Genomic DNA, 16153 nt, shown 5'->3' with positions numbered 1-16153 from the left:
ATTAGGCTTTAATGTAATAATTTGGGCTGATACAGAACTACAGAGCGTAACTAATTACCAAATTTTCGGATTGAGGAATGCAGTACATCAAACATGACAGCCTTCCAGATAATTGATCCACGAACACAACAACCAACCAATAATTTTTGTCTGTAAGCTTATAACTTTGGTGTTCGATGACCCTTTTTGACAGTTTGGTTAACGTCGTTGTTTTGTGAACATTAACACTAATTTTTTAAAATGTCTGGATTCGGAGCAAATTTTGACCAAATTGACGCAGATCCTGCCGCAGAGTTTTTAGCAAGGGAGCAGGATGAACTGGCCGGTTTAGAAGACGAAGTCAAACCCGCAGCAATAGCTGTGACCTCTTTAGTCAATGGTGGTAGGTAGACAAAATTTTAATGGGCGTATGTATGTAATTTAAAAAAAAAAATTTAGTGATACATTCTGTGTTGGCCTGCGTACCTGCACGGTTAATTATTGTTCCTCAACTGTGTATGATATTGAAGCCTACCTTTTATTGATTCTTTTTGCTTGATTGTTTTTCTTTTGCCTTACATATCCAGATGATCCAACAAATTCTGCCAGCAGCTTTGAAATGGTTGAAGGATTTGATGCAGAAAAACACAATTTTGGCCAAGATGAGTTGCTCGATATTAAAAAAGAACAGTATGACGGTATGTTTGATTTTATTTGCTTATGAATATAAATTTAAAACTCAAGGGTGGTAAGTTTTAAATTTATGCTTGATGAAAACTCCAAAATATTGGGGCCTCGGTATATTAATTTTTAAGACTAAATAGGCTTGAAGTTTGGCGCCCATATTCATAATTTATAATTGCTTTTTGCAACTGAGGGTAGAAATTATTGCTGTGCGATGTTTTGAATTGTGAATTTTTATTTTTTAAATTGGATATAAATGTGCTGGAGTTTATTCTTTCAACCATTTTGCTTTTGTGTGCCATTGGACTTTACTTGCGACAGCAAAATAACTTTTTTTAGTTCTCCAAAGTTTATTATTTTGTTTTCTAGAAGTGAAGTGGGAGGAGTTTCATTGGATGCATGTGAAATATGTCGACTTACTTATTCTTAAGGTGCTTTTTTACAGTTTCCTTGATTGTTTCATTTCTTTGGCAACTTTGCATATATTAGTCAAAAAAGGGTAAATGGTCTATTAGGCAAGGGTTTAGGTTAATTACCCTGGTATGAAGTCGCTCATTTTGTGGTGATTTGTATCAGATTCTGAATTTCCAAGGTCAGTCCCTATTTGGTTCTGGTGTATGTACTTTAATTATTAGGCCAGGAACTTTTTGATATAACTGATCATCAGTCCAGTGAATTTTGGCGTGGACAGATCGAGATAGACCTTTTCCATTAGTTTGTGGGAGGTACTACACAGGCGTCCAACTAAAAGAAATGGCATAAGTCCGTGTTACTTAAATATCAATATGAAAAATTTCAAATTGTATTGTAAATTGTGAAATTAAACGAATGGGTCACACTTTTATAAATTATTCAAATCATATTTGATTTGATTTAATTTGATACAAAACCAGAAAAAAAAGTACACTCGCGCATGAAATTATATTTTGAAATTTAAACTAGCAAGTTCATTGGAAACTCCACAGTACTGCATTTTTACTATCAGTCTTTGGAATAGCAATATCCAGAAACCACCTTTTTACTTTTAAAAAGTCACTTTTTCCACCAACAATAAACAAAACCAGATGTAGTAGTCAGAATTATATATATTTGTAATGACGTGATTTTTATTTATATTTGTTTAGTATATCCCAAACAGCGGTGGCAAGAAAGTATTTGAAAAAAAGGTTATGGTTATTGATTTTTTATATACATTTATTTAACGTTACGTGAAATGTCCATCACACTTAGTCAATAACATTGGTTTGTTAACTTGTCGAAATTTATTTCGAAAATATATTGGTACTTTTAAAAATAAAATTTAAACTATGTACAGAATCTTGCCTTTAATATTATCGAGGGAACATGATATTTGTGTAAAACACCCTATAGTAAAAATGTCATTGCCAATATTCATTGTAAAGTTGTCATATTTAAAAAATACGTTTCTTTCAAACCATATCGCTATTGTTAAAAGAGATCTATTTGTTATTTTATCGATAGTGTTTAACGAAATATTTGCAAATCATTTTTTTAACGAATATCGAGAAATTTCTACTAAATGAACAGTGAAGAATATATACCACATATTTTTTGTTTCAAGCTCCCCCTTCCCCGCCAACATCCTTAACACGTGAACCTAGAGAAGAACCCGAAAAAATAAAGAAATGGAGGGAAGATCAGGTTAAACGATTGGAAGAGAAAGGTATATTTATTGTTTTGTATTTTAAATTACAAATAACTGTTTTAACACTCGACAGTCGTCTAGAAATTTTGCGAGAACGGGTCGCAGGTGATACATGACATTTGATATTTAGAATTCAAAAATAATTTACCATTTGAAAAAAATGAATTTTGTGGTGGATGTAACTTATTTTTGGGGCACCCTGTATCGCCGGAATTTGTTACGCGCGTTCTCGCTGCATAATCAGTCGTAGGCGCAGTGTATTCATTAGATAATATATAAGTAACTAGCGTATTATATCAGATAGGGAGGAAGATCGAAAACGGGAAGAATTAAGGCAAATTGCGAAAAAGGAGTTAGAAGATTGGTACAAGAATCACGAGGAAACAATTGCCAAAACTAAAGCTGCGAATAGGTAAAGTTTCTGGAGATATCCTCTTGCTTGTAAAATTTTTTCTATATACAGTGGAACTTCGATAAGTTGAACTGCGATTTGACACATGAAAATTTCGAGTTATCAATAAAAACTACAAATGCATGTACTTTTTTGTGAATGAACATTTATTCATTCATTTTTAAAAATGGGTTATACGTTACATAAATGCCCTAATATCTATGGTTTTTGAACAAAAAACGAAAATTATGAAATAGTAGTACATATGTATGTATGTACTTACATAATATATGTACATACAAATGTATTGTATATGTACCCAGTATATACAAACATAGTATGTATGCACATAACATACATATGTATGTATATATTAAAGTTTACTCTTTCACTGGAAAAAAGTTAGTTATTTGTGACTGACGACTGGATTTCTTATTTTGGTTTTCAACAAAAGCTTCAATTTTATTTAAACAATCATAGAGGGAATCGGTTGTGTATTCACTGGTTTTCAAATAGGAACGCAAGACAATCAACGAATTTTCAACCAATTCATTTGAAGGTGATTGCTGAGAATCATCTTCCAATTCCTCCTCCATCGTGTCACTTTCGCAGTCATCTTCGATGTTTAACTGTACCAGTTCGGATCTGCAGGACTCGATAATATCTTCATCAGTAGGAAACTCTAATGTTTGTCCAAGCTTTAAACTCGATTTCTATTTGGATTTCGTCTTCACTCTTTTCTTTCAGGCGTTCACTTAGGAAAATCAAGGGAATCTCATCTTCTTCCCATTCAGAATACTGACCAAAACCTGCTTTTTTAAAACAATTGGAAATTGTTTCAGGCTTAACGTCGATTTCCATGCGGTAGTTACGTCGTCAACACAATCCATTAGTGTAATGACTGAATGTTTATTTTTCAAAATTGTAGACACTGTACTTGCCGAAATGCCATACTTCACAGCTACATCTTTATTTTTTGAGCCACTTTCCACTTCTTTTATAACCTTGGATTTTTGATCAACAGACAAAGATTTTAAAGTACATTTTGATGGCATATCAACAAATGCAAAAATCCAAAAATGTCTTTAATATAATGTGTAAATTGAATAGGGACAGTATTTTTCACTTAGTATTAACTACTAATTCATACAAGTGAACGTAGCAAGCACAGAAACTAAACTGCTTGCTTAGATACGTTAAAAAGACAGGTTAAGATCGGTCGTAATTAGGGGGTTCCCCGAGAAAATTCGACTTATCGAAGTTGGCACCAAATGTTTCTTTCGTTCGAGTTATCAAGATATTCGAGTAATCAAGACAAACTAACACGCATTTCCTACTTTTGACGCTATTGTCAACCAATTTGGTTCGACTTATCAAAAATTCGAGTTATCGAAGTTCGACTGTATATACTGCTGCTGTTTTACTAATATTCTTCTCTTACTAATTTTTTTTTTAATGCAATTAACAGAGATGCTGCAAAGTAAGTTCCTCACAAATCAATATAAGCATGCTTTTGTATAGAATATGTAATTTGCTGGTGATCTTAGAAACGTTTTACGATTGACATAAAATTTGTGCATTGGGGTCCTATCACACACACACACACACACACACACACAGTAATTTACATGGGCTTTCCCCTGTCGGTAGAGGTCCTATTGATTTTCAATAATTATTAATATTTGGGGTTGCTTTTTCAGGGTAAGAAATGCTTACTTATATACTTTACTTACTGAATTTTAAGTGTATCAATATGCTCAGACAATTGATGAATGTTTCTTATTTTTCATGTGGGCTTTGTTGAAACTTTATTAATTTAATCTCAATATGAACACAATTAAACATAAAAAAATCCGCTAAACTGTTGTTTTTTATTTATTTTTTTACAAATTTAGTTATGACTCTTTATTGAGTGTTGGCGAGAGATGTCGATTGAAAAAATTGGGAGTATTTAGTTTTAAGTTTTTGTGTCTGTGCGATTTAAAGGGTAATTCTGTCCCACCTTTGTCCCGTTGAAATTAGAATAACAGGAATTTATATTTAAATAGGAGTGCTGAAAAGCAGTTTGTGGCAGAGGACAACGATATCCAACCTGGTACTGAGTGGGAGAGAATAGCAAAATTGTGCGATTTCAATGCGAAGACTAAGCCTGGAAGTAAAGATGTTTCGCGTATGCGTTCAATTATACTTCAAATGAAACAATATCCAGTTGCAATTAAACCTAAAGCATAGATTAACTGTATGTTAATAATTGTAATAAAATATAAATATGTTGCGCTAATATACACTGTGATTCTAATGATCAGTCTCTTATTTCTTTTAATTGCCCTGGGTAAAACATGCAACAATTTGTGTTTTCATTTGAAGAGAAAAAAAATCTTTATGGATAATTATGTTCAATTGCAGTGTATATTTCCCTAGATGTAAATCTATCGACCCAGGTGGCTGTTTGGGCTTTTAGCAGTGACAATGATTAAAATGAATATAAAGATTTTTTTTTTGTAAACAGGGCAGTGAAAAAATAGACTATTGTAGATGCATTTATGTAAATTTCAAAATATATTTCCTTTGTTTATACTTGTTATTTTTTGATCATCGCATTCTGAGATGTAGCAACGTTTGTGGTTGAGAAGTATGAACCATCTATTTATCATTGACATTAAAAGAAAAAAAGGTATTTCATTTTATTCATGACCTGGTTAGGTAAGTTTTTTAAATCCAATGTTGGAAAATATTTCATTTAAAAATATAAACAAAAATGATATATGTTCAAACTATTACCTAAATATCGGTTCATTGTGCAAAAAAATGATTATAATATTGAGATATACTTTTTGTTGTCCATGTTAATAAGAAAGCACGAAACTATTCTTTCACGACTGTTAATAAATTTTTTAAAGAAGCGAATAATTTTGGCGAAGCTGAATTATAAATCTTTACTTCCAACTATCTAACAAAAAAACCTACTAAAAAAATTTCGAAATTTGACGTGGGTTTACTCGACAACTAATAACGCAATGGAGCCTCGCAATTGCGATGAATCACTTCACTGTCCTGCTTCGGCCTTTGCACCGAACCTTTTCCCTACTTTCCTGGAATTCGGAACATCGATAAAAACAAACGCCGCTACTCAATTTGCTTTGCTTGCTCATCCAGCCTCGAGGGGAGGCCGGATGATTCATATAAATGCTCCATCAAAAGGTTTAAAATCGAACCACAATTATTACCCTTAATCTTCATTCAATAACCCTGTTATGTCGTAATATAATTGTATATTGATTTTATTCGAAGGTAAAACTATTTACCTAATTTCAGGAGCATCTCACCTGTATTCATGTTCCAATTTTTATTTAAAAAAAAACGCCAATTTTTTTATTTTACCTAAAAAGAAACCTTTTATCCTTTTTTTTCTCGTGAATGAAGCATATAAAAAAATATATTCGGTCGATCTACAAATCTCATTTATAACTACAAAAGGCTGACTTTTACAATTCATTGGAGATTTGGGTGCTTTATTTTTTAGTTGTGTACCCAAATTTCGTCACTTAGTTTAATATTGTTGATAATCCTAAATAAACTTTGATTGATTCACAAACACTTATTTGTGTCCAACCAAACAAATTTCTTCACAAACTTTTACCTGCAACCAAAAAGTAACTACAGTGGACATCTAAACAAGTATTTCTCGATTCCTCAAATTTATGTTCCGATGGTGGCGTTGCTCAACGTAAACAAACGTGCCCGTTGAACTTCGTCAAGCAGTTCATTCTACCTGTAAAAGCGACAACAAAGTGTTATTAGTAGCTCCGTTATCATTTTTTGTGCGGTGTAGTTTGTGGAAAATGACGCAAGAGAGTCTATAAAATGCCTGATTACACATCGATCTAGCGTGCGGGAAGCGTCACTTTACCACGTCAGTTTCGTTTCCCACGGATCCGCCATTTCGGATAAAATTTTATTTGAAACCGGTAAGCTTTTCCGTCAAGGTCGAATGAATCCATAAAACCATTGACTCTCGGCCCATACTACACGAACCATTTAAACCATTTAAAAGAATATATATATATATATATATATATATATATATATATATATATATATATATATATATATATATATATATATATATATATATATATATATATATATATATATATATATATATATATATATATATATATATATATATATATATTGTGGTTTGTCTGTGTTTTAACTCTGTTATTAACTAAGGTTTAGTTAAATTTGACATTTTCAAATAATTCATGCATAAAATGTAACAAAAAAATTATTCATACCTATTTAAAGTTACTCATTTCATTCTTTTCGTTCTTATACGTATTTAAACTTATCAAAAATCCTGGCTGCTGCGAGAGCTCAGAGTGTAATGTCCAATCATAAGTCTAGAGTAATAAATTCCGATCATCATTAACCGATATTCGGAATGGATAGATATATTATAAAATTACATCGGGTGAGTTGTAGCAGTTATAAAAATTAATTGGAAACCGTCCAACCTAATAAGCATCTAAGATTTTTGCACCTTGTTACTTTTTTTCTTGTTTTTTAGCGTTTTGTATGTTCACTTTTCAACATACGCCTCTTCAAGATCCTTTTTCCGTTTTCTTCTGCTATAGGCTGGTTGTATCCAATTCTGGCCGGCGATTACGAATTGCGACTTCGAAATTCATATGGTCTTCAAATCAGGTCTGATTTTTGCCATTTGTGATTTTCTCCCTTGGCAACATGTCATGTATGTACACCCATTTCAGTCTTAGGGCTTTGTGCACTACACCGGTAACCATTGTTCTTTGTCTTTCTTATCCATGTATTCGTCCTCTTATTTTTAAGAGATATTTCCAGCATTTCCCTTTCCATGGCATGTTGCGTGACTGTTAGAATGTTCATGTTCTTCTCTGTGATGATCCATGTTTGTGCTGCATATGTAAGTATTGGTAAGATGCATGCGGCACAAACTTTAGTTCTTAGATCTGGTTGATTTTATTGGTTCTGCAGTATATAGCTTAGTTTTCCGAAGGCCCAAGCTAAAGTTGGCCTTCTTTTTATTCCTTCCGTTTGGATATCTCTATTATTATTGGCAAGATACATTCGTCACAAACTTCAGTTCTTATATAGATGTAGTTGAATTTGTTGGTTCTGCAGTATATAGCTTAGTTTTCCAAAGGCTTCCCAAGCTAGTTTTTGCCTTCTTTTTATTTCTTCCGTTTGGATATCTCTATTAAAAAAGGATTTTTTGGCCCATGACCATGGCCGATGACTTTCTATTTCCTTGTTGTATTTTCTGGTCAATGTTCACCGTCAGACCAACCTCGTCGGACTCGACGCGCAACTCTGTTAGCATTTCTTGCAGTTCCCTTACTTTATTAGCTATTTGAATTACGTAGTCGGCGAATCGTTGATATTTACGCCTTTGTTCGACCAGTTCAGTTTTTTGAATATATCTTCTAGGACCAAGGTGAAGAGTTTAGGTGTGTGTCGCCTTGTTTAACACCTCTTTCTATATTTACTGGTTTTGTGTGTTCGTTCTAGTTGAGATAGTATGTACCTACAGACTGATTCATGATACTTTATTCTATCAATCCTGCAATTCCACAGGGTTGTCGGGCGTGATATATATTCCAACATATTCCAAGCGGAACTGGCGTGAAAAAGAATTAATATATTTTCGAACAGTCAGGCGGCGCTGAAGGCGCTAAAAATACCGCATAGGGCCTCTAAAACTTTAAAAAACCGTTAGCAAACCCTAACCGTGTTAGGGTGCTGAAATAAGGTAATACTGACCGGAATACCAGGACACAGTGGACTGGAAGGTAATTAAAAGATCAATCTCCTAGCAACGAGAAGAGCATAGACACCACCAATAGGTCCACAGCGGATCAAGCCAAGAGACAAGAAATTCAATTAAAGTTTGAGAGCAGAGCATACTGGCGGCGATTACCAGCTTTAGCTGATTTAAATACAATACAAGACGTACAACCGCCACCCAACTAGCAATGATCAGATCAAATATTGACTTCCTAATCGTTCTGCATATAGGATGAATAAAAGGCAATTGCCCTCCAGTGGGAAGAATGAGGTAATTAAAACTAGATGCCGAAATCCTCAGTCTTGAGGCTCACAGTATAGTGAACTTCGTACGGAAGCTGAACCTAATGGGAAAGTGAATACTTGAGGGTGAGCCGCAATAGATCATCAGCTCGCAGCGGGAGGCCGAAACATTGGCCACACATAATAAATCCTAAAATTCTACCATCGTAGGAGTGTACGTTCCACGCTGATTCGCCGTATCCACACGCGTCTGGATCGTTATTTTTACACATCATCCAACCTCGTCCGTGAGGTCTACCATTTTACCAGTTCCCTTTGTATGCCACTGCGTGCGAGTAGTGTCTGAATCCAGAAGCGTTTATCGCAAACGAAAATAAAAACAAAATCCATTCTGAATTAATTGCAAAACCCTGGGACTCTCTTTTGATGCTTCGGGTTTTTTTGCTGATCATCTTGTTGTAGTGTGACATTTTTCTCAAGTGCGGAATTGAATAATTCAATCAAACTTCAGACCATGTAATTATTTATTTTCATTATCGCCAAAACTAAAATTCCATCTCGGATAAAAATGAACTCGAGTTATTTGGAAAAATATGTCTTTGAATTGAACTTGAACAGTCAAATCTGATAAGCCATTATTTGTTGGTGTCATTCAAATAGTGGCAATGTTAAAAAAAAATTCTCTTAAAGCAAAGCACAAACAATAACCGCGAAATAATTTTGCTAACATTTTTACCCATTATTAATTATAATAAATAATAATGAAGATATTTTCTTCATACATCATTTTCTTGTTTCTTATTGCTTGTTAGGTCTAATGTTTTCACTGTGCCACAATTTACCTCAGTCGAATTAGATATCTGAGTTAATAAACAAACAAAAACAAACGTTTTTTTTAGGCATGTGCAGCCTCCTTTCTACATTATGACCCTTTACTGTTGATCATATCATATGTCAAATTGCACAGTTTTGTTATGTTGTTGACTAACACAGCTAGTTCTACCACATTCTCTTGGGACACATTTTCGCTCGTACAACAAAATGTCGATAAATCATGTACGCACTTGATGACGCATTGTTCACAAAATAATTCCTTTAACCTTTAACATTCTATCGTACTAACAAAAGCCCTTAGGGATACAATGATTTTAGCGTCTCCCTATTCCTCTATATTTTGATATAAAGAAACCTAAATAAAAATAAAAAAACAAGAACGACGCAGTGAAAATCTATTTACCCAAAATTGATCTAATCTTAAAATACGAGAAGTGTGAAGTGAAGGTGATTTTGTTCGATTATATCCGACACTTTTGCCGCCAACATCAAAGTAGCCGCCGCCGAAACGACCAAGGGAATTACCCCCTTCCTCAATAACTCTCAAATTCTTCAAATCTTGAACCACCGAATCCACAGGTCAAGGACCTATACGAGTGGTATCAGCCTCGTGCCATTATTCCAAAAATCACACTTTAGCTCTATAAAGATAAGGGACATCAGGTAGCTAGGAAACGATCAACACGCGGAAAACAACCACCTCTGTGAATCTATTGAACTGCTCATCTTAGGAAGACACACCGGAATGGTTGAACCTGGCGTCGAATATTCTCAGAGCTACGCTCTCATTCAGCAGAAGCGCGTATTCGAAGACCTTGCAAAAGGTTTCCGATGTTCCTCATTGGACAAGATCGATTAATCAAAAATCTCTAAGCTTTTAAGCTAGCTCTCGACTTAAGGTGTACGAATAAACCGACAGAGATATATCTTGGTGTGGGAATGTGTCCAATACTTCTGTTACCTCGTCTTTCAATTTAGAAGCAAGATAAATGACCATTCAATGCTCCAGAATTATGAACAGGTGATGGTTCGAAGAAGGGCCTCCCAGGAAAGATATTAATATCTATTACGTCGAGCTGGTATCTAGTACACTACAAGAAAAATAAACATACTCAGCTTGGAGACAAATTGTACTGCAACTGCAGATAGTGTCGGCACGCCTATGACGGATTTCAGTGCCAGGCCTATCTCGGGTTTCGTCGAGATTAACTAAACTTACCAGTTCTGCGGTAAATTGAAAACCTTATCTTCGCCCTTCATATCTGCTGATTCACGTTACCTGTAAAACAATTCTATATACCCTCCCCCGTTATACTCTATATTCTCACAGATCAGTAAATCTCGGTACCTAAGTACTGCAGGTCGTTCCTGCCGCGGACAAGATTATGAATGTTACTAGTAAACAACTGCAACCAAAAATTCAATTTATTTTCAAGTGTCTTGCAGAAAAAAGAAATAATAAATAATAATAAAATCATAAAAAAGGAGATAAAGTTGTAATTTAAAGCGATAAACAAAAAATAGAATAAAACTCTTTTGAAAAAGCGAAGTAGCTCAGGTCTCTGTTGGGTGGGCAATTGCGTAATTTATAACCAAATGAAATACTTAAATACAAAATCGAATTATAGACTCTCCAGCAAACCTGAATCTTTCCTGAAACATAGGTGATAGTAATAGTGAAAATATGGTACCACCAAGTGTTAGCTCCCAAAAGAACGATGTTTCATATAGCATATAGTCCGACTCTACCACGCTGAAGTCGAAAGGTTGCAAAATGTAGAAGAATGTGCCTTTTAAAACTGAGTTTATGATGAATCAAATGAAACTTCCCGGGAGGCTAAAACAACGAAAAATTGACCATAAATCCGAAAGTTCAGAATAGACTATAACAATCTAATATTGGGCAATTAAAAAAATATATAAATCTGATCTACCACATTTTTTTGTATCACCTTGCATATTTCAACATAATGTTAAATTATTTCTTTTGGTCTCATCTCTAACTTTTGTATTTAACATTTTTCTCTAAAACAAATACTAAACGACAGAAATAATTACTTTGAAAAACTATTTGGACACCCTGTATGTACTTTACTTACATTACTTTACTTTACTTCTTGTGATAAAAATACAAATATGTTAAATTTAATTTTTTTGCATTAAGAAGCATAAACATGGTATGTAATTTTATATATAAATATGAATCTACTAGAAGGAGTAAGTTCTCTGTTATTTTCATTAATTTTTTTGTCATTTTTTACCGGAAATCCTCGTTGGCACTACTATTCAACCCAAAAATGAGGTTTTAAGTTCGTATCTGCTGCGTTGATGAAGTTTACATTTTAACATTTTTTTTGCTATTTTTTTATGAAGATGAACCGCGCTTATGTTGAAGGGGTGGGGGTGGTCGGCAAAGTTTTGCTTTGAGTCGTTGTTCCGCATTTCCGCACTTCCGAACGGCGTCAAAAAATGCCGCGAGCACGTGTGTGAAAAGCAGTGCTTGGAAGTGTGGCACTTTAAACAATGTCGCTTTTGGAATGTATAGTAAGTGATCAGAGGAGGAGGAGAGGAGTATACTAACCCTCAAAACTAATCTTGGTATGACATTCCCTACTGAGAAGAACTATGCATTGTATATGTATATAGTTGGTTTATTATCGGATGTCGGAAATGTCAAATTCATATTGCTAAGAACAGTAATTATTGAAATATATTTTCTGACAAAGGTGTTGTTATTACATGGCTAGATTAAAGAATTAAGTCTTTTGCGAAGGTTTTTGTAAAAAAAATGAAAACGTGGGTTATACATTCAAAAAAGAATTAATATCCAACCTAACTCATCAAAACTAACTTAGTGGAGGAAAAAAAGTATTTTGAACCTCTGAGATTAATGGGACAAAAATAATAATTGTAGAAACTTCGGTGAAACTATTTATTAAATTTTTATTATTAAAAAAAATAACCAAATCGAAAAAATTGTCGTATTTTTATAATATAATACTTGTCTCGCTCGTAATTTTTCTTTAAGACTCTTTCAGTTTGTTTCGGCGGCGGCCACAGAGTGTCAGACTTCGAACTAATCTGATCATTTTGTACAAAACGATCCCGGTAATTATTAAAGCCGACAACAAAGCCGCTATTACGTCCAACAACAGGTATTCTGCTAGCGAGACGTCAGCAATTGCGCTCCTCAGGTGACGGGCGCCCCTGTGTTTGATGACGCATTCGGACCACCACAAAGCTCGTTCCAGCCCTGTCATAGGCTGATCTTCGACTATACTCTTGAGTTCGCTCACTCTATTGCGATACCTAAAAGCAAGGTGATTGCGAAAAGTGATAATTACGGCGTTAAGTTTACCATATACAGGATTTTTTTTACATTAGCAATAAAACAAATTTGTTCAACATTATCATCTTATCTTTTATTTTCTGCCACTTGGATGACGGCTGACTTTAAACTCTCCAGCGAGAGTTCGTCCTTGTCCAGTTGAATTGCGATCTCATTTTTAACCAATTTGGCGGCGTTCATTTTTTGGTCACCGAACAACGGAATTGCGACCATGGGCACTCCCCGAACTATGGACTCTTCTATGGACTGCAGACCCCCGTGGGTGATGAACACTTTGACGTTAGGATGTGCTAAAATAATATTACAGTAACGTTATGGTGATTGCGGATATAATAATAATAAATATTAATAATAATAATAAACTTGCGTGCATAGAAATCGGCCCACTGTAAATTTTTGAATTTAGTATTATTTTTTTCGATAAGCTATTCAACTGGCCCAAAAAATAAACATGCCATTTGGAAGACAATTTATTATGCTTTACTATGAGTGCAACTTTATCAAGAGTGGTGATCTTTTATATGCGAAGCCACGGCTAAAGAGATGAAACGCATTCATGCAAGAGTTACAATGATAGTAACAAACTTGTTATAGACTTAAATTAATCGCCTTTGTAACTTAAATTTTCACATTATTCGTTTTTAACCATTTAGATAGCGTTTAACTGTTTTGTCTTGACGCATACTACACCGCAAAAAGCCGTTCAAGTTATCGCTTTAACCTAAAATGCCAGCGAGCTGATGCTCGACAACTTGATATGATAAGCGCAGCAATTCGGAGAGCATGCCAATGGTATGAGGAGACTGGATCCTTTGCTAGGCATCCTCGAACAGGCAGAGTGCGAATTACAAATTACAAATGATCGCTTTATTGTGTCAACAATAATAAGAAATCATCACCTTAATGCGGTTCAAGTGCAACAACAGCTCCATGAAGTTCAAAGAGTGGCTATTAGCCAGTCGACAGTGAGGAGAAGACTGAAGGAAAATAACCTGACCCCAAAAACAACTGCAATTGGTTCAAAACTTACTCCAGGCCATGGACGAGCACGTCTACGCTTTGCATGGGATCATCTGAATTGGACAATGGGAGTCTGTTCTGTTCTGTGACGAGATCAGAATATACCTTTTGGCAATGAAGAACGGAGCCCTTATGGAGGTGGTTCCTACATGATATGGGAGAAGAATTCATTTTTATGGATGACAATGCTACGCCGCACATCTCAAGGATCGTGCAAGATTATATTACAGAACTCGGTTTTCGAGTTACGGAGTGGCCAGCTTGCAGCTCCGACCTCAATTCGATCGTACATTTATGGGATGAGCTAAAACGAGAGAGATGAGAATTCGAGCTAGACTTCGTACCCCAACCTCGATCCCAGAGCTTATTGTTGCAGTAAAGGAAGGGGAAACAACAGCGAACTTGATTAGATCTATGTCTAATCGAGTAATAGATGTTATTAGGACAGGAGGGGGCATACCAATTATTTAAAAATAAGTGTTGAGTGGCTAATTCTCAATAACCTTATTTGTTTTTAGTAATAACAAAAATAATTTGACTCGCGCAGTTATTTTACTATGCCAAACCTAAAAAGCATATTAGATTGTCTTTCAAACAGCATATTTTTTTATCTGATTAGTACTTTCTGTAAAAAAATCAATTTGTTTATATTGACTGTTGCTCTATTCCACTTAACTAAAATTTGCCAAAGCCTAAAACGGTGAACTAAATCTTAAATCTTTATGTTGTGGGATATAGTTTTTTTAACAGTTTCTCTTACCTAAAACATCCGCTTGGGGGAATCACTTCCTAACCACGATATTTCGCTTGCCAAATGGTACATCATCAGTTTCCCACTTACACAGTACGGTGTACGGCAGCTCTTCGAACGTTTTGATGATGACGTTCCTCATATAGGACGACAACTGGGAACTTTTCGTTTCGTTCTAGAATGCTTTGGAGCTCCTAAAAACAAGCAAATTGAATGAGCCCGCGAAGCCAAAAAGCAACCTCTAATCAATCATATCTGAGAGAGCGGATTCGGCGCTTTGATTTGAATGAAAACCATTGGTATCACAGTGGGCGACAACGGCCGTATGGGATTCATTATCACGTTGCTATTGATAAACGTCATGCTCGAATTAGTTTCAATCTCGTCTACTGGAGAAAGCTGTTGACCAAAGTACTTCGCACTGCGGCACCACTCGATAGTTATAGTACCACTTGTACCAAAGAAAATAGTACACGTACCATGTCTTCTCCACCAAGGTCAACGGTTTGTGGTACATCAGCATCATGTCGCCGAACAAAATTGGATGAATTGGATTGCCCTGAACGGTATGGGTCGACAACATACCGTCCATACTTATTCCCACCGTAGGTGCGTCGCACTTGGTCCCAAACGCGTAGAACACCGGTAGAAGTGGCTCCAACAGCACCAGGTCAAATTTTTCGCCGTCTTCGCAAAGTCGCTGCACTCTGGAGTCTTTGAGAATGTCTTCGGCAGGCAGCATCATCCATCGCAACGTTTTGTCCCAGAAGTTGGTATAGGAGTCGAATTTTAAAGTTGTTGGACAAAATCGAGTCATTTAGAAGGTTGGGGGCTACAGCAAATACTACATGGGAGCGAAGCGATAGCTCCCGGTAAATAGGTCTGAAGACGAGGTTATGGCTCAGCGATGGTATGAAAACGACGGCGAGGATTCTCGCGGCATACGAGTAGGTGCAGAGATACAAAAAGAACGAAAGTTTGATCGGAAACATATCGCAGACTACTGCTGAAAAAATTTCCGAACACTAAACGTTCGCGTGGGATCAGGGTCGTAGTACCAGGGACGCACTTTCAAAGCTACTGAACTACAAAACTTGGATAAGAACGAGAATATCTTATATTGTTAAGGTTTCACGAAATACATCGCAAAAAAAAAGTCAAATCAAGCCCTTAAACAAATAATTTATTGTGTAGACATTTTTGCTGTATTTATTAAGCCGACATTTGCCTACCCAGAAGGTTTTTTTTTGGGTTAATAAGCGTCATTAAATCTCTATTCGTTGGTATTGTTTTATTTCTGCGGGGGTCATTAGATCTCGTCTCTCGGCAAGCTAATGTATTACGACCCTTTAGGTTAAAGGTTAAAAAAAATTGTCATAATTGTATTCATAAACAAATCATTTATTTATG

General features: G+C 35.3%; 1 protein-coding gene and 1 pseudogene across 3 annotated transcripts; one reads left to right on the top strand and one right to left on the bottom strand.

Moving 5' to 3' along the window:
- Positions 1–152: 152 nt before the first annotated feature.
- LOC132704418 (clathrin light chain) lies at positions 153–5019 on the top strand. Of its 3 annotated transcripts, XM_060674408.1 has the most exons (6): positions 159–382; positions 567–677; positions 2246–2347; positions 2630–2741; positions 4189–4200; positions 4769–5019. In XM_060674408.1, the coding sequence occupies exons 1-6, from the start codon at positions 241–243 to the stop codon at positions 4950–4952; spliced, it is 663 nt and encodes a 220-aa protein (XP_060530391.1). In that variant the 5' UTR covers positions 159–240; the 3' UTR covers positions 4953–5019. The 3 variants fall into 3 exon arrangements, with proteins under 3 accessions (XP_060530393.1, XP_060530391.1, XP_060530392.1); XM_060674410.1 differs by lacking the exon at positions 567–677 and having other exon boundaries at positions 153–382; XM_060674409.1 differs by lacking the exon at positions 4189–4200 and having other exon boundaries at positions 161–382.
- Positions 5020–8827: 3808 nt separating this feature from the next.
- On the bottom strand, positions 8828–14885 carry LOC132704475 (UDP-glycosyltransferase UGT5-like; annotated as a pseudogene).
- Between the last annotated feature and the right edge of the window lie 1268 nt (positions 14886–16153).

The sequence above is a fragment of the Cylas formicarius genome, unplaced genomic scaffold, assembly GCF_029955315.1.
Source record: "Cylas formicarius isolate icCylForm1 unplaced genomic scaffold, icCylForm1.1 PGA_scaffold_7__23_contigs__length_41026272, whole genome shotgun sequence".
Taxonomy (NCBI): Eukaryota; Metazoa; Arthropoda; class Insecta; order Coleoptera; family Brentidae; genus Cylas; species Cylas formicarius.
The sequence above is the reverse complement of the archived record's forward strand: the minus strand, read 5'-3'. Positions and strand labels throughout refer to the sequence as shown.

Coding starts and splice junctions, on each gene's coding strand:
- LOC132704418 (XM_060674408.1), top strand. CDS start 241: ATGTCTGGATTCGGAGCAAATTTTGACCAAATTGACGCAGATCCTGCC. Junction 383..566: donor GACCTCTTTAGTCAATGGTG/GTAGGTAGACAA, acceptor TTACATATCCAG/ATGATCCAACAAATTCTGCC. Junction 678..2,245: donor TAAAAAAGAACAGTATGACG/GTATGTTTGATT, acceptor TTTTGTTTCAAG/CTCCCCCTTCCCCGCCAACA.